This window comes from Macrobrachium nipponense, chromosome 26 (assembly GCF_015104395.2).
Source record: "Macrobrachium nipponense isolate FS-2020 chromosome 26, ASM1510439v2, whole genome shotgun sequence".
Lineage (NCBI taxonomy): Eukaryota > Metazoa > Arthropoda > Malacostraca > Decapoda > Palaemonidae > Macrobrachium > Macrobrachium nipponense.
Genome location: NC_087215.1, coordinates 55,262,055 through 55,285,533, shown reverse-complemented (window position 1 = coordinate 55,285,533; position 23,479 = coordinate 55,262,055). Strand labels below are relative to the sequence as shown.

Genomic DNA, 23,479 nt, shown 5'->3' with positions numbered 1-23,479 from the left:
TTAAAGTTATATTACAGTAATTTTTATTTTGAGAATACATTGGTTAGGTACTAACTGCTTTTTTAGAAACTGGCAGTAAGATTCAAAAAGGTGCAGACATTGTTTCATGTATTTATTAAATGGATTGTACAAAACCAGTTTTTTCAGATAATTATGAAGGTTCAGGCCTATGTCTGTACACATTGAAATAAGAAAGATGGAGGCAGAATCTTTGTTCACTGGCCCTAAGAAAGTGAAGACTTTCGGTCTATATTAATAATGCAGGCTCCAACTTAGATTATGTGCTTTTAGCAGGTCTGGGATGTACATTTTTTGGCGTGGAAAAGATCTTATCTGCATGTAATTTTAGTATGTTATGAATGATTTTATGCTCTATGGTATGGAGACAGGCAATGTAGCTGCTGTACATACATAGTGGGTAACTTCCTCTTCATCATCATTTTTATTATTCTCACCTGAATCAGAGTTAAGCCAGGCTTTAAATGGATCATGTCCAAATTAACATGACAAAACATTAGCTAAACCACGTTTGTCAAGTAGTACTTCCTATGCTGCAAAAGAAGAGGGGGGGTTGTTGGGGGAAGCTTAAACAACCTATTCAAATGCATGGGAACTCAAACAATGCTTTGGCAACCTGTCTGGAGTTGAGCAAGGCCTCTATTCCCGTAGGGGTCATAGAAGACAGAGTCTGTGCCCTCCCCGCAATATTGTTGTACTCACGAATGAGATCAATAACCTCTGAGAAAGATGACAGAAAGTCTTGACTCTCCCCCTCCTCCGGATCCAGCCAAGGAGACGAGTGACATGACAAAGATGACTGAGAAAGATCCTCATCCCTCCTGGCGGCCACTGGAGAACCTGCCCTCGAAGTCTGGGTGACACCCCTTCACCAGGTGTGTGATGACCCACGTGTATGGTCACGCAATGAATCGCATACACGGTCATGCGACGATGGAGCACATACACGGCCGTGTGATGGGGCACATACACGGTTGTGCGATGGAGTATGTACACAATCGTGCGAAGGCGCATGTACCCGGTCGTAGTGTGATGGAGCACATATGCAGTTGTGTGACGAAGGACATACACGGTCCAGAGAACATGACCTACGAAGGGGAGAACGTCCTAGAGAAGGAGTCTGCATTCTACACCTCGAAGGACTATGATCCCTGACTGGAAGGTGAACGACGCAAGTAAGAACTCCTCGAGACACTCGACGCAACAAGAAGCCTCACGCATCTCCTCTTTTTTTTTTCTTGGATACACTCGCACGCACACACGCGCGGGCCTTTCCATCATGCAGAGGAGAAGATAACCTTCTACGACAAGAGACACGACTACGGCTGACAACAGCCTCACGTTCACAACTTTCAGCAGCCTCACATCCGACACTAGCACGTCCGTGGGGAAGATGAACAGGTGAAGAAGCTGCAGGCTCTGGAGGAGGAGAACTGGAAGGACTTAGATCAGCAACCTGAGAGGGAAGCAACTTCAGCCTCTTAATTGGAGCCTTCTCTCATCCTTGCGATGAACTCGAACAGGCTGAGGAGACAATGAACTAGACTGAGAACTCTGATGAGAGGAGTTCATCATGAACTGGAACACGTCTGTGCTGGGAAGGTGGCGAAACACTTCTCTCACTCTCAGAAGAAGCAACAGTCTTGAATCCTCCAACTTCTGACTTGAGAACGATGGGAAGGAGGAGAAGGGAGGGAGCCCTTGTCCTATGATTCTTCTTGCTAGAAACTTTTGAATACCCCTTGCTAAACACAGAGTTCAGCCTGGCAACCATCACTGTAAAGAATGCCTTGGAAGGGTAGCCAATCAACTGCGCTGATGTCATGGATGAGGGTGAGAGTGACATCAAAGCAACAGGAGGAGGGAGTGACATCACTGGCGGGAAGGCTGCTGGGAGTGATGTCACGGCATCTGGACTGGCAGCCTGAGTTGATTGCCTCCCTGACAGCAAGATAAATTACAACCTAGGATTCGTCATAGTTGCTGATGGCATCCCATAGGCGGCAGCATATGTGAGCCAAAGTAGTGGAGACCAGGATGAGGGGAACGGCTGGGGGAGCCAGAGCAGGAAGGCGAGCAGCCATGAAATGCAACAATAGACCCTCCAAGGAGGAGGTACCCTGCAGGCCTAGGGAAGCCCATACAGCTGCCATCTTGTGTGAATCTGAATCTGAAACTAGAGGAAGATGGTGTCATCTCTCTCCTGGGAGGAAGAATACCTTCTGTAAGAGAGGGGGCAGTGTTATACACAAAATCACCCTGGGCATCTGCCAGTATTTCCAAAGACGAATCAGTGGAAGAAAAAGAAGGAGTCTGACAGGGCATCAGTGGAAGATGAAGCAGAAGGAAAAATTCTGGAAGAAGGGGAAGCAGCATTGGCCACTCGGGGAGGCGAAAAACCTTCCCAAGAAGGACAAGTAGCCATCCTACAGTGCTCCCTCTTTTTATAGAATCTCTACAATAGTAATATTAAAAAAAATCGAATGGCACCTACTGGGGGTCAATCAGAGAAGAAGCTAAAAACCTGGAGCAAGGAAATCCTGGGACTCTCGGACACAAGCATTGACAGGTCCTAGTCTTCTTGGCTGAATCCATGATAACACAGAAGGCACACACTCAAAAGTATATTAGATAAATAATGGGCAAAACAAAGAAACCAGCTTGGGCAGAAGGAGAGCAAATACAAACATCCATACTCCAAGCCAGTTGAAGAAAGTCTTTACATTGTGCATGCATTGTTGCCAGATCCCACAGATTCCTAGCATTACAATCTTTGTTTTTGACCAGTTTCCAGCTGGTACTAGAAGATTATCCTATTGTTAAGATCGAAGGTTTGTTGGCTATAAAAAATACAAATTGCAATACACTCCCTGAACTCTTGAATTAGCCCTGGTCACTGACCAGCCCGAACCATATCCCCACAGATTTACCCATAAAGTGGGTAATTTTAACTGTGAGCGCTACCAACGCTGCAGGTAAAATCTAGTCAAATGAGTTACCTGTGTTACCATTGGCAATGCTGCTGCAAATACCAGCCACCAGAGGCCTGCCTCTTCAATTGCTTTCTGTTCGCGGTACTGCTAGGACGTCTCCTGCAGCAGGCAAACTTTTTTGGTCATTAGCCCAACCCCCACATACATATATTTGGCCTTGAAATTCTGGATTACGACCTTGGTATTGTATTACAACTATGTTCCTGGTTTTTGCTCCGGTTTTTGATTGATTTGGACCTTGACTTTCCCCTGGTATTGACCCAGCTTGGACTGGACTTGAGATGGACAGGCTACATAAAGAAACGGCATCAGCCAATGCCTCTACGTCTGCCACGCCTTCAAAGCAAGTTGTTGGGGGAAATGTCGAAGCTCATTGATACTGCTCTACATGCAAGTGGAGGATGAGTACACTCAAACATGACAGAAATTCCCTTATGTATTAGTACTTGTAGGAAGGCTGAGTGCAGTCAGACAGAGATGTGAGGAGTGTAGAGATAGGTCGTTAGATAACGGCTAGCGTAAGGCAGGTGTAGAAATAAGCAATAGATAAGGAAGTGCTAGAGTCAGAGCTATTTAGAAGACAGATTGTCATCCAGCATGCCTATCTTATTTGCTAATTTAATGAATAAGCTAACTAAGAGTAAGGATAGTGGTAATAATAGTAGTTTTAAGTGATGCTAATCACTCTTTTTCAGCCCCCCTGCCATAGAAACCCACAAGCCTGGAAGGTAGGATCTGCTGGCCCTCTGGTGTGGCAGCAGTTTTACCCCTTCCCTCTCAAGGTGTAAGTTCTGAGGTTGATGTAAATTTAGGTCAGATACAAACGAGTAGGGATAATAGGTTATGTAGTGTTGAGGAAGAGAAGTGCAGGTTTTAGGTTCGGATTCTGTTGTAGTTCATCTTTAGAGCCATCTTTGGTATTATTTCCTGCTTCAAGTTCTTTGCAACATAAGGTTTCTAAGTCCTTGGTTGGTCGTTCGGAGGCGGTTTCCGGTTTGTCAGGTTCTGAAGTGTTGAATAGTGCTCCTTTGTCTTCGAAGGTTCCTTTTTCCTTCTGGGGATAAATTTCGTTCATCTTGTGGTGGTAGTAATTCTGGTGATCAGGTTCTCAAGTTGACCATGCATACACGTTATGGTAATTATTAATATCAGCTAATTCTCGGTTCTATGCATATTGACTTATGATAATCCCATACAAAGAGAAACTGAATAATATTAACAACGGTTGGCCTAGCGTACACAATTTGAACACGAAATGAGAATTGGATTGTATGATAATTCAGTGCAAAATGTAATTGATCAAGAATGAGAATCAGATCCAGTCTGACTTCAGCATTATAATAGTGTTAAAGTGGACCCCCATATCCATGTTCTCTGGACTTGTGGACTCACACATTAGTGGATTTCTCTCTGGAACATTTCCCCCCATTATTCGCAGAAAATTCACCTATTCACGGTATTTTACTGAGAAATATTTATCCACAAATTCCTGTTTTTTTTTTTTTTTTTTTTTATCAATTTCATTATAAAATGCACTTTTTATGATAAAACTATTAGAAAAACCAGGTATAAAAATTTTTAGTGGGTTTTTCTTGCATTTTAACTAACAAAATAGGTTTTAAGCGTTTTTATATGGGTTCTAACTATTCGCGGGGGGTCTAATACATGGGGACCACTGTATATGTATCCTCATATTATTGTAGTATAGATACTAATATAGCAGTCAGTTGTTTGCTTTGAAATCAGCTGATGGCGAATACGAGTTTGTGTCGCCGTATTTAACTCATTTTTGCCCTGATTGGCTAACTGACTGATGTAACAGCTCTTCCCCACTTATACCATATTTGTTGTCTTGCGGAAAAGCGGTCTTTTAACTATGTTGACATTTTAACATAGCTAATTATGTTGTCTTGTGCCATATAAATCAGATTATCATAAGGAATTTGTACATTTCATTGCTTTCCGAGAATATTCCCTCAGGTGACGGAATTCAGTGGTGTGACGTCTTCATCTGTTTAGCAGACGAATTTCCGTTAGTCGGTCTTGCGGTAATTACATTAAGCTTTATGTCAATTACAGTTATATATATATTACCAGTCGTGTGATCAAATACAATTACAACTGAAATTAATATTAAATAGAATAAAGATTTACACTTAAAATTACCTTAAGAAAATGTGTAATTGATTACATTTCAATTAAATTACAATTTACAAATTTCCTCAACACACAGCCCCATTGTAAAAGGGCCATGGCCTAGGCAGGCAAAGATGCCGACTAGTCAGTTTCCTTCGCTCCAGATGCAACCATCTCACTTGATTTCAGCAAATGTTCTTGTTCCTAGTTAGCATAAATTAATATCTACATATTTTACTTATATGGAATGAAGTCATATTGTTAATCTTACGACATGATTTTAAGTCCAAATTTGACTAATACGTCTCAAAGTGAACTAGGGTTTTTTTCTCTGTTAATAGATTGCGTAAATTTTAGTGATTCCGTTCGTTTTCACTCTTTTTCATCTGTATTATGAGCTTTATGTTACGTATTTATCTTTTATCAGTGTGAAAACAACAGTAAATGAGCTCTTCATGCTAATAGTTTTTTTTCTTTACCATGGCAGTTTTTGATTTCATATAAAAGTTTCAGAGTTTTTATCCATGTTGCTGATGCATGATATTAGTCATTAGCAGACTTAGTATTACTTTGTATCAACTTCAGCAATGTTTTACATTTAAAATGATATTGCCATGACGTTATCACAGCAAGTAAAGTTATTACATAAATTGTTTCAGTCCTATGCTACAAGACATCATTTATAACATAGCTACGGGAAGTGTTTACTGTCGTATGCTGATTGAATACAGAAAATGGATGTTGCTACCGGATTCGGTTGTATTAGCAAACAAAGTGGTTTCTCGTTCGGTTGTTCATGGCTGTACACATTTATACGATTATAATGTTAAGACAATACTTATTTAACTTAGAAGATGGTGTTAAAGATATGGAGGTAAAGAGTTGGACGATTGTAATTTGGCCTCATTCGCTGCCTTCCTTTTACTTTACCTCTTTCATATTCTTTTTCTTCATCTTACTTTCCACCCTCTCGTAACACTTGATTTATAGTGCAACTGAGAGATTTTCTTCCTGTTACACCTTTCAATCCTTTTACTGTCAATTTCCATTTCAGAGCTGAATGACCTCATAGGTCCCAGCACTTGGCCTTTGACCTAAAATTCTATATTTAACTCAACTCCTCTGCCTGCTGCCTGCGCCTGCTGCACGCGAGATATAGAAAGACTTATTTTCAAAATGTTGTTGTACTGGTATTAATTGCTAACCCCATTGTAAAATCGAATTATTGTAAGACTAATTACAGTAGCTTGAATACTGACTCTATTCACGATCATGTCTTGAAGAATTTCCTGAGTTTGCTAATAATATTTGTCAAGATTATCAATGGAGAACAGAGTCGGTCTAGTTTCTTTACCAATTTCTTCTAAAACTTCTTTAATGTCTTTACACAATCTTCTTTATCGGGTCATTCTTCGGAGGTCGCTGTGGAGTCTTCTTTCACTCATCTTGTTTCTTTGACTTTAACACAGCAGAGCAAAGAATTTTTATCGTTTCGATCCTGAAATTTGGGGGTTTTGGCGGCTCTCTCTCTCTCTCTCTCTCTCTCTCTCTCTCTCTCTCTCTCTCTGAGGGAAGTAATTTTTGCGGGGCTTTCTTGTTAGCACCATCCACGGGTCCTGTAGTTCTCAGGCTGCTGTTCTGGATGCTTCACAGCTGGTTGCGGGGTCTTCCGGAACTCCATATATTCATCTTTTACTTGGTTTGAGACGCAATTTGTTCTCCGCGGTTCTTGCGATTGCTACGGCAGTTACCAATTCGTCTCCGCCATTGTCGACTGTATCAGTACTGGTTGCATCCTCAGCCTCTCCTTTCAATAGGATAGCTGGTAATCTTCCTTCTTCGGTTCCCATTTTTATGGTTTTATGGTTTCAGGGTTTGACTAACATTTCGGCTGGCTGTACTACGTTCTTTTAAAGAAAGGAGAGACTTCCTATTAAATCATCTGCCTCCTCACTATCTGGACATTCATAAAGAGGTTCTGTTGAGGGTGCCTCTTGCGCTCAGCAACAGTCTTTTAGAGAGCAAGATGTCTCCTCAATGGTTTTGTGTCGTCGTCGTCATAAGTAGAGACGCAGCAGCATCGTTGGATGATTGTATAGCAAGTGACAGCTCTCAAGTGCTGCTGTGTCTGGTTCGAGCTCTCAAAGTTTATTTGTCACGTATTGAAGAACTTTTACCTCTTCTGAGAATCTTATTTGATTTCCCTTAGGTGTCAATTTCATTCCATTTCCAAAAATGCTATTAGTTTCTTCTTGTGAGGGGTTATTAGTCAAGCATCAGTTGCTTGTGAGGGGTTATTAGTCAAGCGTTGGTGGGTTCTTCATCATTTTCGGAGCTATCATGTTGTTCTTCGTGTCCGAGCATGCAAAGTATTGCGGATGGCTACCCCTTCGGCTTTCTGGAGGAAATTTTTGGTGTCGGCGATAGTGGAGGTGGTTACTTGAGAGTTCGGTGTGGGTTTTCACGATGCTCTACCTTAGGGCTTTTCAGTTTCTTCAGAGAATGGTTACGCGTTGGGTCCTGTTGCGGCCAACTCAATTTTATAATTAGCTTGGTATCATTAGGATGTTAGAAGTTTTATGTAGTCAGTGATAGTCTAAATGAACTTGTGAGTTTCTGTTGGTCAATCTTAGACTTAGTGTATTGTTCTTTTAGATCCTTGAGGTTAGGCAAATCCCAATGGTCATGTTGGTATAACTTCAGCATCTTCAGCACAGTCATCTGCTGAAGATCTTGCACACTCAACTTCTCCATACATGAGAGGCTGGATAGCCACATGGGAGGTTCACTGTTTCCCCTCCATACATGAGAGGTATAGAATACCACATGGGAGGTTCTTCAGACTCAGGCAGTACCTTGGACTCAACACTGACGTTAAGGTAGGTACTTCCTCTGCAAGCATCCCCACCTACAAAGTTGGCCAAGTAGGTGAGTAAATTTTACTTATCTCCATATAAGTATAGATTACCACATGGGAGGTACCTCTGACTCAGACGGTACCTTGGACTCGACACTGACGTTGGGGTACTTTCTTTGCAAACATCCTCACCTGCTGAGTCAGATAACTAGGTGAGGATACATTTATAAATGGTAGGTTGATAATGAGTTACCTACGTGTGCTCCATGGACAGATCAGGCTGAATTAGATTGATCCCACCTCTATTAAATATTGTTAATCGGGCTAATTCGGGTGTTCAGGGAGTGTATTGCAATATTAAGTTTTCATAATAAAACTAATATTGTAATACTTACCTGAACACCTGAATGATTCCCACACTCCTCCCCACTTCAATTTGATAGTGAATGATTCAATTGAAGAGGCAGGCTTCTGGTGGCCGGTATTTGACTAGATTTTACCTGCAGCGTTGGTAGCACTGACAGTTAAAATTACCCACTTTGTGGGTAATTCTGTGTGGATATAGTTCAGGCTGGTCAGTGACCAGGACTAATTCAGGTGTTCAGGTAAGTATTGCAATGTTAGTTTTGTTATGAAAACTTCATATTGATTACAAAATTTGTCATAATAATAAGGCTACCAAGCTGTATATCTAAACTTGCAAGCCTCACCCAAAGTGTTTGTTCTTTAACTGTACAAGTTGAAAATTAGGGAAAGGGAAACATGAGGTTGGAAAGTTATGTGTGACCCAGAGGGAATCAATGAAAAGTAAATCTTGGGAAGAAATGCATTCATTGGTTGAAAAAATCTTAAAAAGAAACCACAGGTACTGTGTTTCTATATTGTTATTGGAGTCAGAAATAGTATTTCCAAGACTATGCTCATGGTAGTTACAGTAACTTTTTCATTAGATTTCATGTTCATTGTGATAGTTATAATCTTCATAGTTTTTAGTACAGCATATGTAAATATTTTATAAACATTCATTACACTCCTTGATATAGGTTCCAAACTTTGCAGGAACACCTGATTACTATTGCAGGAAAGCAGCGGTCTCAGAGAGTAGCCCACAGGGCCTTTTCACGTTGGAGGAGGAAAATCTTTAACAGGAAAATGGAATGTAGGGTAGGTGTCTAATTTTGTTTTGTTAAGCTATATAATAATGTTTATTTATGATTATATAAGCTCAAAGACTTTCCTGTCTGGTTCAAGGTGTGCTTTAACTGAAATGCAGAAGCATAAATCATGAACTTTATTTCAGTAATCTGTGCAAAAGCCAAAGATTACATGAACTTAAGATCATCTGAGGGGTTATAGATCAGTACAGACAACTGTGAAATGAGCTATAGAGAGTAAGGACTGAAGAGAATTTTGAATGAATAATGTTGATGCCAATTTAAGTTTTCTTCTGCAATACAACACAATTAATTACAAGGCATCAGAATCCCATGAATAGCCTGGCAGTGAGCTTAAATATTGTTTCGTTGGTAAGCTTGAGTAAAGAAAGCGTCTAAATACGTACTACTCATACATCTAAAAGCCAGTTTTTATTTTCCCATCTTCATGTCTTTTCTTAGTTTAGTATTACCAAGTTAATGCTATTACTAATGTTAATTTTTAAAATAAATCTTATCTCTCGTATTTCCTGCATCAGGTGGAAGGACGAGAGAGTGAAAAGTAAAAAATTAATAGGATCCTTTAGTATGAAACATCTATTGACCCATTCCTGTCATGTGGTTTGAGTGACTTTAGTTTTCCATTCAGCTTTTCTTTGTTGTTGGCGTGCGAGGATGATTGGGGTGTTTACTTGATTTCGTTGACGATCAGATTGTTTTCTAGATTTGGTTTGGCTTTCATGGTTTTTTGTCATTATGTATGATCTCATCCAAAGAAGATAAAGTTGTTTCAAGTCTAAGGTAAGAGGATTTAATACCTGCCTTACTCTTCAGTTTACGACTGTCACAATGCATGTGTTAAATGTAAGAACATGGATTGTTTTTGTAATGATTGCTGTGTTTAGTGCATTGATTGGTCAGATGAAATAGGATTTTTTATGTATGCAACTTACCAAGTAGTTACCTAGCTATAGTTTCGAAAACCATCGGCAGCTAGAATTTTTGAAATTCGTGGTAGCACTAGTTTGTCAAATTTGGTCAGGTGATAACCCCCACCCACTATCAGGGGAGTGAGGAACTTTTTGGTGATTAGCTATTTAGTAATTCAAATAGTTTTAAAAATTTTTGCACTGAAATTAACTAGTTTTGAATTAGTCTACAAAATGTCAGACACTAGTACATCTGGGATTAGGTATTGCAGTAAAGGCTGCAATACTAGGATCGCTAAAGCTTGTAATGATCCACATTCAGTTTGCACAGGTTGTAGGGGACAGACTTGTACGCCAGATCAAACATGTGGAGAATGTATTAATTGGGATCAAAGAACTTGGAAGATCTTGACTAATTACACAAACAAGTTAGAGAGAGATAAAAAGAGAAAAGTGGCTTCTAGAGCTAAAGCTAAAAGCTTAGTTAGTCAGGAATTGTCTAATGATAATTTGTCTCTTTCTGAACCTCCCCCACCACCTGTCATTCCTAGTCCTAATCTTCGCTCCCTCACACCCGTACCCGATGCTGTGGCCAATTTAGAGGCAAGAGTAGATCAGAAATTTTTGATCATGCTTCAAGCAATGGAGAAATTAGGAGCGTCCTTGAAAACCCTAATTGACAAGGTAAGTGGTGAAGTGAGTGTAAGTACAAGTGTTGTGGAGGAGGTGGCTGTTCAGCCCACTAATTCTCCTAGGCAAAGGTCCCTGTCAAAATCCCCAGAGCCCGGGAGGGGGCATACTGGTAGCCCAAGGGAGGTCAGTGGGGTCTGGCCACGAGCAGTCGCCCCCTCAGGCGATTCTGTTGACAAATCCCAGATTGCAACAGAGCGCCATTGGAAAGGCGTCTCTAAAGGAGTACCGCTTTTGTCTTGTGTTCCAGCTCCGGGGAGTCCTCTCCCAGGCACCAGTGGCGATTCCATGACGAGTCCCGTCCATTGAAAAGGAGGGCTCGTAAGTTGTCTCCCTCTCAAGTCCCCTGTAAAAAGGCTAGGCCTTTCCAAAAAGAACAGCCTTCGTGTAGTTTTTGGGACTCTCCAGAGAGATTCTCTCAGGATACAGCAGGAGAGGGACGTCGTAGTGAGAGGATCCCATCCTCTGTCGTCTTCCACTGCAGACTTTCGGAGGTTAAGAGTATGGGGAAGAGTAAACTTCTGGAGAGGTCATCGGCACCTGTCCACACCTCTAATGCTGAAGGACAGGAAAGGCTCCCACCAGTCTTCTGTAATTCACGAGACTCTTGGGATACAGATTCAGCTTTCGGAGTATGAGCACCCATCAGCTCAGAGGTTTTCTACGGCTCTGGAACTGACAATAATTTAAGAGAAGTCGGGGGTAGGAAAGAACCCACCAACTCCTGAGCACCCATTGGTGCCACAGTTTGCCCGAACACCAGAGCAGCCATTGGTGCCCGAAACTTCCGTAGCGGCACTAGTTCAATCTTTGGCTCCCGAGCGTCCATTTGTGCCCAGGAATACAATTGCGACCAAGTGTCCATCAACGCCCGAACGTCCACTAGCACCTGAGCGTCCACTAGCGCCTGAGTGTCCAAGAGCGCCCAAGCACCCACTAGCACCCGAGCATCCACTAGCGCCCGAGCACCCACTAGCGCCCGAGCACCCACTAGCGCCCGAGCATCCACAGTTAGACATGCAGCCAGGTGCACAGATGGACCAGTATGAAGCTCTCAGACAGTCTATGTCATCAATTTCTGCTTTGGTCATACCGACAGGATCTCAGGAGATGGCTGCCCCCGATCCTTCTTTGTCAGCCATTCAGAACAAGTTAGACAGCATTTTGGGCTTTATTCAGTCTGCAGTGGCCCCGGTTCAACCTATAAAGAATTTATCACCTATTTCTACAGATGAAGAAGAAGAGAAAGGAGAAGAGGAGGATAAAGAGTCTTCTCTCACTGCATACAAAGCCTTGCTGTTTTACTTTGTTGAAAATTTTTCGGATTCATTCTTGCCAGTGACTCCCACGTCGCCAGTGTCTTCTTACATGAGAGACAACCAGGAAGACTCCAGGAAATGACCCAAATTTGTACGGTCCTTTTCGGCTCAAAAAGTGTTAAAGGAAATTAACCTTTGGCTTGAGGATAAGAGGGATCAAGGCAAATTTAACTTTAGCTTCCCCCTTCTCATCTTTCAACAAAAAGGCATTAATGTTACGAAACCGGAGAAGCTCTCTCTTTGCGTGTGTCTGCCTCCGCCCAGGGAGACTTCTCCACTCTTATTGACTTGAAGAGAACACCGGCTTTCAACTCGGCCAAGATCATGTTTTCGGCGTCAGAATTAGATCACCTGATTAAAAATATCTATAGGGTATGTATTTGAAATTATTAGCTCCCTGGACTGGACAGTAGGAGCCTTGGGACGTAAACTCAAGAGTTATTCCATGTTGGATGAGGAAGCCTTCGCAGACATTTCGGGAGTAATTTCCTGTTTAGATAAGGGGATTAGAGACGGATCCTCGAAACTAGCCTCTCTCTTCATGTTAGGCATCCTAAAGAAGAGAGAACTTTGGTGTTCTTTTACATCTAAAGGAGTTTCTCGTACTCAAAAGTCTGCCTTACTGTATTCATCTTTGGATAAGAAGCACCTGTTTCCAGAGGAGACAGTAGTGCTAGTTGCCTCCAAATTGCAAAAGAAAGCAACACAGGATCTTCTCTCGCAATCCACTAAACGTACCAGAGAAAATACTCCCAGTGTACGTCCCTCATCAGCCAGCCGAGGACAACCCTTTTGGGGCAGGGGATTCGGTAGGTATTTCCCAAGATCAAGGGGTAGAGCATGTTTCACCCTTAAATCTATTAAAAAATCCACAACCAACCCCTCGTCCAAGAAGTAATGTATCAGTCCTTCGTGTACCAGTAGGAGCGAGACTCCATCAATTTTGGGAAGAATGGGAAGCAAGAGGGGCGGAACCTTGGATCATAAGGTTTTAAGAGAAGGATATGATATTACGTTCAAGAAAAAGCCACTGTTATCAGGCTTTCCGATAGCTTTGAGAGCTTACGTACTCAGAAAATTCAAAGAAATTCATAGCCCTTTTGGAAGAGGTTTCGTCCCTCTTGCAAAAGAAAGCAATAGAGTTAGTAGAAGAGCCACTAACCCCAGGTTTTTACAATCGTCTGTTCATTGTCCCCAAGTCATGGGGGGGATGGAGACCCGTATTGGACGTAAGCACTCTGAACCAATATGTGCAGAAGACAAAGCTCAAGATGGAGACAAAGCAGTCTGTTCTTTCATCAATCCGTTAGGGGGATTGGATGATCTCCATCGATATGGAGGATGCATATTTTCACATTCCAATACACCAAAACTCAAAGAGGTTTCTGCGTTTTGTCTTCAGGAACAAAATATACCAGTTCAGAGCGCTGTGTTTCGGGCTTTTGACCGCACCACAAGTGTTCACCGGAGTGCTATCTCCCATTGCGAAATGGTTACATGTAATCGGGATAAGGGTATCCCTTTATCTGGACAATTGGCTTCTCCGGTCACAAACAAAGGAGAGGTGCACGGAGGACCTTCACAAAACCCTGACTGTAGCTCAGGAATTAGGACTCATAATAAACAGGCGAAAGTCGCAGTTACTCCCCAGTCAGGAACTAGTCTATTTGGGGATGAGGATCAACTCAGTGAGTTTTCGGGCTTTTCCATCCCCACAAAGAATCGAGTCGTGCCTACAGAAGGTAGAGAAATTTCTAGTTCTCCAGGAATGCTCTGCAAAGGAATGGACGAGTCTTTTGGGCACACTATCTTCAATAGAACAGTTCGTGACACTAGGGAAACTGCATATGAGGAACCTACAGTTCTTCCTCAGGGCAAACTGGAACAGAAAGAAGTTTCCAGACTCTTTTATGTTCCGTATCACACAAGAAATAAAGGAGGACCTGCAATGGTGGAAGTTAAGAGACAGACTTGCAGAAGGAAGATCCCTCCTCCCGCTGAGCCCCAACCTAGTGTTCTTTTCAGAAGCATCAGATCAAGGTTGTGGAGCGATTCTGGGGAAAAAGGAAAAAGGATTTGGAATGCACAACAAAAACAGTGGCATATAAATCAGAAGGAACTGACCGCCATCCACTGGGGATTGTTGAAGTTTGTGGACAAAGTTTGCAACAGAGTAGTGGCGATACATTCGAACAGTATGACAGCGCTCTCGTACATAAGGAAACAAGGAGGGACGCGCTCGTTTTCTCTTTGCAAGACGGCAGGGAGCCTGCTGTTATAGGCGAATTGGAATCATACCACATTAATAACAAGGTTCGGTCAGGGAAAATTCAATGTATACTCATGGACGAACTAAGCCGCAGGAGGCAAGTACTTCACAAGGAATGGATGATGAACCCAGTGGTATGCCTCGAATTGTGGAAACTGGTGGAAACCTATGATAAATCTGTTTGCCACAGCAAGAAACTGTCTTCTCCCCCTTTACTGTTCACCAGCCCTGTACCCGAAAGCATGGGCGACAGATGCGATGCTTTTGGACTGGTCGAACAAGAACTTGTACACCTTTCCTCCATTCAAGATGTAGAGAGAAGTTGTCAACAAATTCGGAACACATCACAACATTTCGATGACTCTCATTGTTCCATTGTGGCCAGGGCAGGAATGTTCCCAGATCTTTTAGACCTACTGGTGGATTGGCCAAGGTTACTTCCTCAGAGAACAGATCTACTCAGACAACCCCACTTCAGAAGGTTCCATCAAGGACTATCCACTCTGTTCCTAACGCTTACGGACTGTCCGACAACTCTTACGAGCGAAGGGTTTTCAAGATAAGCGGCGAGAGCTATCGCTCAGTGCAGAAGGGAATCCTTAAGTAAAGTCTACCAGGCAAAGTGGACTGTGTTTAGAGCCTGGTGTAAAGAACATAATGTTTCGTCTTCTAAGACAACTACTATAACAAAAATAGCATATTTTCTATTATATCTGAGAACAGATAGGAATCTGTCTACCGCGACTATCAAAGGTTATAAGGCAATGTTGGGGTCTGTATTCAAGCTCAGAGGATTGGAAGTATTGACAAATAGAGAGCTTGCAGATCTCATTAAATCCTTTGATATAGAAAAACCCAAAGGTTCGAAGATATTATCTTGGAACCTAAATGTATTACTTAAGTGGCTGTCGGAAACTCTGTGTGAGCCGTTGCAAAGAGCATCGTTGAGAGAGTTGACAAGAAAGACCCTATTCCTAGTAGCCCTGTCTACAGCTAAAAGGATGAGTGAAATAAATGGCATGGACAAGAGAATAGGATTTGGACAGGGTAGCAGTCTAGCAAAAAACGAGATTCCATCCAAACCATGGCCCCGTTCTTTCAGTAGGACAGGAAGAAGAGCGGTTACTCTGCCCGGTCAGAGCTCTGAAATGTTATTTACAAAGGACAGAGAAAATTAGGGGCCCGTCCGATCGTTTATGGTGTTCGGTAAGGAATCCTGCGTGCCTGATGTCTAAAAACGCCCTGGCGTTTTTCTTATGTAGTGTAATTGTAGATGCTCATTCACAAGTGAAAGAAACTGATCTTAATAAACTTAAAGCGAAAGCTCACGAGGTGAGAGCAGTGGCAACCTCCCTCTTGTTTAAACACAATCTCTCTTTGGACTTGATTATACAAGCAACGTATTGGAAATGTAAATCAGTGTTCGCCTCGCATTACTTGCATGATATTGAAACAGTCTATGATAATTGCAGTACCCTGGGTCCATATTTAGCGACTGGCACAGCATTGGGTAAGGGTGTGTAGGAAGTCATACTTTCCTAGCCTATCTCTTCACCTTGAATAAGGTTGTTGAGTTTTTAGGGGAGCCTGGAAGTACTATGGATGTACTAGGAGTATCCTTCAGTCAAGTGTATAGTCGAGTATGAATATTATGGTTATGGTGAAGGTGGTATGTTTTTGCTCTGGTAACATGATGTTATATGGTACTGCGCCCTGGGCAGGGGCATCCTTTGGTTGACCATTCCTTAGCTGCATGGGTCCCACTTTTAGAGGACGAGCCACGGCTATACCTCCACGTCCCTAAGAGTTAAGACGAGCGACTTCCAGAGGCAGTAATCAACTGTTCAGCTCTCTTAATAGGTAAGGAACCAACAAGCATTTGCATGGATGCTAGTACTAAGTATATATTTTATATTTATTAAATTTTAAAAGATAAGTGCATATCCATGGATCCCACCTCCTACAATGTGGGATTGAGCTATGTTACTACTTGGTAAGTAGCATACATATAAATGACATTTTTAAGATAAAATAAGATTTTATGTATACTTACCAAGTAGTTACATGACCAAATCCTGCCCTCCTCCCCTCACATGGATAATAGGGCATAAACAACTGATTTTCATACGGTGTTGGTTCCTCACTCCCCTGATAGTGGGCGGGGGGTATCACCTGACCAAAACAAACTAGTGCTACCGCGAATTTCAAAAATTCTAGCTGCCGGCGGTTTTGGAAGCTGTAGGTACGTAACTACTTGGTAAGTACGTATACGTAAAATCTTATTTTATCATAAAAATGTCATGTTTATTTAAAGTAGATATGCAGATGCCAGAAGCAGGTGAGAATAGGAAAAGACAGAAAAAATATTCTTCTAACACTAGGACAGGAAGTGAGGTTAGGGTAAGAGTTTCTTATCTTCACAATCTTTCCGATAGCAGCACTTTCTGCTCTCCTTGTTTTCTTAGTAATGCTTCTCATTCAAAACTTTTTTCTCTCGAAGCTCCCTGTATTGTTGAGGATTTGAGGTTTGGCAAGTTAAAAGCCAAAGTAACTAGTCTAAGGGCTATGTTTGAAGTTTATGGAGTTAACCTCATTGACACTTCCTACTTTACTGGCTCAATTTAGTTGCCCCTTTTTGGGTGCTATCCTTATGGCAGAGGAATTGCCAACACCATCCCTCCCTGTTAGCCATATCTTGTGATGCCGCTTCTATTGTTGGAGGGGAGTGGAAGCAGTTTGTGCCTGTTGTCATCCTCCTCTGGCCAACCTGGCATGTGTCACATACAGGTTGGCACTCGGCCATCAAAAGAGAATTGTGGCAAGATCGAGCAATGTTCAAGTAGGCAGAGGTAGGTATGCTATGTAATGATAAGTGTACTCACTCAATATCTGATTCTGTATCCCCTAACCCTTGTTGGTGGCCATGTATCCCTAGCAATCCCTATCCCCTATCCAGGATCTTTGTGTAGTCTTTCTTTGTAAGAGTATTCATTATACTTTTGGGAGGTGATCTTACTCTATGCATTTGCTTGACATTGGACACTTGCTTCACATCAGGGGCTTGCTTTACACTGAATGTTCCCCCAGTACAAGTCTTTAGCCTGGCAGCAGACGCTCACCCCCTTCAACTTGGAACTACCTTGACATGGTGAGGGGGCTCTCGAACCTTGAATTTTAGGATTAATTTTTGTGGATTTTCCCACCTATGTCAAAATTTACAAAATCTGATAAATAGGAAAATATGGCTTAAAGTGTAGTTAAATCTGAAACTAATTAGTGGGGAATGTTAGAACCATCATCTACCCAAAAATTTTCGGACCTGGTTTTTCAGGCAGAACTATTCTGTGGAGCTGGACCATGGATTCCAGGGGAGACTGATTCAATTCTTTTCCAACAGGCACTGGAACTGTGAAGTTCAGCTGGATTCCATTCAAATTCAAGTCTCAAGGGCATTGAGGACCTTCTGAGATGGTGGAACCATTGACCTTGGGAGGCAGGGGTTTGGCCTGCAGAGGAATGCCAACTTCATATTAACTAGAGATGTTAGCAGTGTGGAAGGCCCTTCAGCATTGGGAGATCTATTACTAGGCAGAATTAGCTCTCTTCTCAGAGAATTCAACAGCTCTGGTATATTTGAGCAATTGGGGACGTAGAAAGTTGGAAGCTCCTTTCAAGTCACAGTCTCACTTGGTCAGAGGAAAGGAAGGTCCTTCTGTTGTCCCAGTTTGTGCCAGGAAAAAATAACACTTTGGCAGACCAACTGAGCAGGAAGGACCAGTTTCTGTACTATTCCAAGTGGACCTGCAAGAACCTGTGGAAGCTTTGAGATACTCCTCTTCTGGACCTTTATCATCTGCCAGTGTACTGCTCTCCAGTTCAGGATCATTAAGCTTCAGCAGTCAACGCATCGCTTTTAGACTGGTCTTATCTATACCTTTGTGCTATGTTACAAAGGGTGATAGAAAAATTCTGTTTGGTTCCCAGACCTACTGCATTTGTTAGTAGATTGCCCAAGGTTTCTTCCAACAAGGAAAGATCTCAAACAGCCAGGAGATGTGAGGTTTCACCAAAACATCCCCATGCTTCAGCTGACTGCTTGAAGGCTCGGCTATCTCTTACAAGCAAGGGGTTTTTCGAAGGAATGCAGAAGGTCTGTCCTTAACTCCAAAGGAAATAAATTAATGCACTATATCAAAGACAGAGGGCAGTACTGTAGTATATAGAACTTGGTGCTCAGCTTGAAGGCTTTCCTGCATTCATGCCCTTGTGATTAACATAACTACAACAGACTTTTTTCAATCCCTGCTAGGAAAGGATATCAATCGATGTTAGCTTCTGTATAGAGGCGTATTGGCCTAGATATTTCATCTAACCTGGATATTAAGGAGGCCATCTGCTCCTTCCAAATTGAGATTCCTAAGTCTCCAATTAAACCCCTGGGCTGGAATTTGGATATGGTGCTTAAGTATTTAAGCATGCCCTTTTTGAGCCCTTGAGAACACACTCCCTAAAGAATTTGATGGTGAAGACTTGGTTTTTGTTAGCATTGGCTTTGGCAGAAGAATCAGCAAGCTTCAGGCTTTTTCATGTCATATAGGCTTTACCACTCGAGGAGCAGTCCTTTCTTTTCTACCCCTTTTCAGGACCAGGAATGACTTTGAGTTATGTCCTCTCCCTACTGCTTCCATGATCCCTAGGAAGCCTGGCTTACCCTTGTCAAAGAATGCCATCTCTTGTCTGTTTAAGGCTCTGGTCAAAGAGGCACACACAAATTTAGGCTGTACATATTTTACCTCTACTGAAAGTTAGATTCACTGTGTGAGGGAAGGGTAGTGTCAGTGAGGCAGTGGAGGTGTAACTGTGTTTAACTTGCACTATCTGTGATATATGGAAATTTAATATAAAATCGTGCAGAACGCTTTCACCCCACATTATGGCAGGAGGACTCATATCCTTAGCAATTAGGGTAGCAGGACTAACCTTTCCTACTTAGAAAATTGTCAAGTTTTTGGGAGCTGAAGGTACCTATGTTGTATTGAGTAAGACCCTTCATCTTTTTACTGTTATTGCTCTGCTGGCATGGGGACAAGGCCTTTTGTCCCACATGCATCGGAGTGAGAGTATTATCACTAGTAAGGAACCTCTCGGATCATTCAGAGAAGGTGAGAACTTGCTCCATAATGAATTAGTCCTCAATTGGTAGCAGCATCAGCAGATGGACGCTTATCATTAGGTAAGTAGCGTCTAATTCCTGGTGGAATTGTGTTTCTAGGTTATTAATACAGTACTACCCCACTTTTTTGCACTTCACTTTGTCACTGATTTTTCTGGAACATATAGTTCAAATTTCTGCTGGAACTTTCACCAATTCATGGATTTTTCTAAAATTACTAATTAGCTTTTTTTTATTATTAAATTAGGCAGTAAACTTTTAAAATAGGCAGTTAGAAGCATTTTAGTTTATGTACATACAGAGTTTTGGCAGTTATAAGCGTTTTTAGTCGGGTTTGGCATTTCCACAGATTTCCGTGATGGGTTCTGGAGCCTATCCCCATGAATAAGTGGAGTAGCACTGTATTTTTCCCCACACCTTTTCCACCTCCTTGGTTCAATTGCAGGAATTAGCTAACATAATAGAGAGGTGAGGTTCATTTGAAATATAAATTTTTATAATACTGTATTTATTTTTAAATACGTACTTACCTCTATTATTTATCACCCCCCTGCCTCCCCTACTCATGTGAACAGAAGAAAAACTAATTGGAAAACTATAGCGCTCAAACCATCGGAAAGGGATGGGTCAACAGACGGTTCAAACTAAACGATTCTATTAATTTTTTTACTTTTCACACGCTATCCTCATGCCTGGTGTGGGAAATGCAGCTATGTACTATTATAATACAGAGGTAAGTATCTATTTAAAATATAAGTTTTATTATGGAAATTTCTATTTTTAAAAGTAACTTTACTTATTCTCTTAATGGAGGCTTGATTCACAGATAAAAAAAGACATTAGATAATTTATTATCATTCATAAAGAGCCCACAATTCTACATAAAAGAAAGTTAGTGTCATTATAATTTATATGATGACAGCAATCTGAAAATAGTTGCACAGTACAGTAAACTCCTGGATTCGTGGACTTGCCTAGTCATGGATTTTTCTATGGACCGCATATACCAGTCATTTGCGGAAAATTTGCCTATTCGCAGTATTTTTCTCTTGAGAAATATTCACACACTGCTGTATTTTCATATCATTTTTGTGCCTAAATGCACTTCTTTTTTTATAAAACTATTAAAATACTCAGGTACATATAAGCATTTTTAGAGTTTTCTGTTTTTCAACTATCAAAATAGGCAGTTCTAAGCATTTTTAGAGGGGTTTTAGGTATTCATGGATTTTAGCTATTCGTGGGGGTGTGTGGTACCCATCCCTCGGAGATAACGGGGTGTCTACTGTATCCTTGCTTATATGTACAGTTAAGATTTATGCTATCATGACCAGCCTGTTAAGGAAAATATTTTATGTCAGTTTTCCACTGAATATCTGAATTAATTACATCTCAGTTAGGACCTCATGACACCCATATTCTTAACATATCTTATGGGAAGCTTGGAACTAATTTTCAATATATTTGGGGAATGCAGAATTATGTTCCAATTGACCATGATCTACCCCTGTGACTAGCAGTCTTGTCAAATTTTTCTCATACTGTGTAGAACATTGTTCCATATTTGTTGTTCTGATGATATTCTGCAAATTAGCGTGACCTTTACTGTAATGCCACAGTGAAACAGCAAGTTTTATACATTCAACTTACCCGTCAGATATATACATAGCTATTACTCCGTCGTCCCCGACAGAAATTCGAATTTCGCGGCACACGCGGCAGGTAGGTCAGGTGATCTACCCCCCGCCGCTGGGTGGCGGGAATAGGAACCATACCCGTTTTCTAATTCATATTTTTTCTGTCGCTTGGAATGTAAACAACGTTTGCAGTTCCTCCTGATGGATTTTCGTGTTTCATCGCCATCGATCGTCTGGGCTAACTTTTACAGGGAAGTAATGGATCTTTGGTTCGACATGCGCTTTTGTTAACTTTTTGATAATATTAACTTCGAAAATTTCGAAGATTAGTGACGTGTAACTACCAAAGTTTTCGGTAGACACTCATGCACTTTCACGAAAGTGAATTACTTATACTTTCATGAAAGGGAATTACTTATATTTATTCATTAATACAAATAAGTGTTAGATTTGATTGAGAAATGTATATCTTTCTTCCTAGTTGGGGAAGTCAGAAAAGTAACTATCCTTTAGAAGCTTTATTAGCTCTTGTGTTAACGAGCAATTATAGTAGTAACAGTACTAGTAGTTGTTGCATCCTCATCACCTTCTTACTCCGCAGAATCTACAATATCATATTTGCAAATTGTAGACTTTGGATATAGTTCAAATGCGAACTCTTAGAACGTAAGAAGTGAATATAGTGTTCCCCCATTACAATGGAAGGTGCGTCTGATCGGCTCTGTCTCGCTCTCAGTCTAGACCTCTTCCAAGCTCACAAGCCCAGAGGAGAAGGAATGTCGAAAACCGTAAGGAGGTTTCAGAGAATCCCCACCGGTCAGGCGTCCCCCCGGCAGGTTCTGTAGAGCGTCCCAGACTGCCAGGGATAGCCATTGGAAAGGCATCCTAAAACAGTGTTTCTCCCTTTTTATGCCTACTGTTCCATGATGGATAGGAGAACTTCGAATGAATGAATTTGACGAAGATCCTCGTATAATGCCTTCTGGTAGAATTATTCAAAATGAGAATGACTTTAATCGATCCACCTTTCGAATCAGGCGACGATTTAGCGCCTTCTAATATTAGAGATCATTCGATAACATTTGTGATAAAGTCATTGTTCGAACATTTTTTCGCAACTAGACGAGAACGCTATCCCATGGGGGTATGAAATTGTTATTTCAACATAAGATTCCCCATCGGTGCATTTTTAGATATAGATCTATTCTGATTAGAACGATTTAGATTATTTGTCAATTGAATGAATTATATGGATCTCGTTGAGTGATAAAGCATATATGTATGACTTTTAAGCTTCTAGCTCCTACCATGCTTAGGACAAATCGGCTTAGGCTACGGTATGGCAAGGCATACATACTCACATGCCGAAATTTATGCTATAATGGTCAAGTGAAATCCTTACAAAATTTCCTAAATTAATACGGTTTACCTTAATGTAACAGTATTATAGAGTATTCTATTACGCTAGAGTATGAGTTATATGATGCTTTCGTGTCTTCGAGAAGTGATCGGAGAAGCATATCTTTATTGGTGAATTGAGAGTAGGATAGAAACATTTTTCTTCGTGTTAGAAGAGGTTTCCATGAATTACCAGTACCCTTCTAGGACTTTCCTAGGAAGAAATTGTTTAAAAGGATTGTTTTGACGACACCTATTTAGTTTCTAGACTTGTCGAAGTCTAGTTCGCTTAATTATGCTTATATAAAACTTCCTGAAGCTCGATAAAAATTTTATAAGATTCCTTTATTAAATGGAGTAACTGGCAACTCTGGAAAGGGAAGGCCAGTCGGCTTTCGAAGACTGCTTTCGCTTTGAATTGAGAGAGAGACCAGCGGCAGTAGTAGTAGTACCATGTTGTTCTCAGTCGTGAGCGGTCGGTTACAGCTCTCTCTCCTGCGGAATGGGATAACTAACCGTATCTCTTCCCTACAATCGTGGTCTTAGCCTCGGATTGAGGGAATACCTAAGCTGTATAAAAAGATATTGTCTGCCTTTTGTTAGGAAGCTTTCAATAAGAAAGATATTACAACCTTTCAATGCTGTTTACCGTAGATAACATGATTAAAGGATTCTAATGCAGCAGAACATTATGTTATTTAATGCACTCATACTTACGAAAGCATGTCTTATTAGAGTACATACTTAGTGAGAAGAGAGATGTAATAGAGATTCACTTCAAGACTACGCTATGGTTAAGTCTTTCGAGAAACGACACAACCGTATTTAGAATCGGATATTGCGCAGAAGTTGTATGAGTCGAATGGGAAACATTCTTTTAGTGGGAAATGGTTTCCCTGAATGGAT

At 41.3% G+C, this 23,479-nt stretch overlaps 1 protein-coding gene across 2 annotated transcripts in view; it reads left to right on the top strand.

The window, feature by feature from the left end:
- Positions 1-23,479, top strand: part of LOC135200281 (uncharacterized) — a 100,987-nt gene that overhangs the window by 68,263 nt on the left and 9,245 nt on the right. For both annotated transcript variants that reach the window (XM_064228770.1, XM_064228769.1), the window contains one exon: positions 9,064-9,168. In XM_064228770.1, coding sequence (XP_064084840.1) covers positions 9,064-9,168 — 105 coding nt within the window. The remainder of the gene's footprint in view (positions 1-9,063; positions 9,169-23,479) is intronic.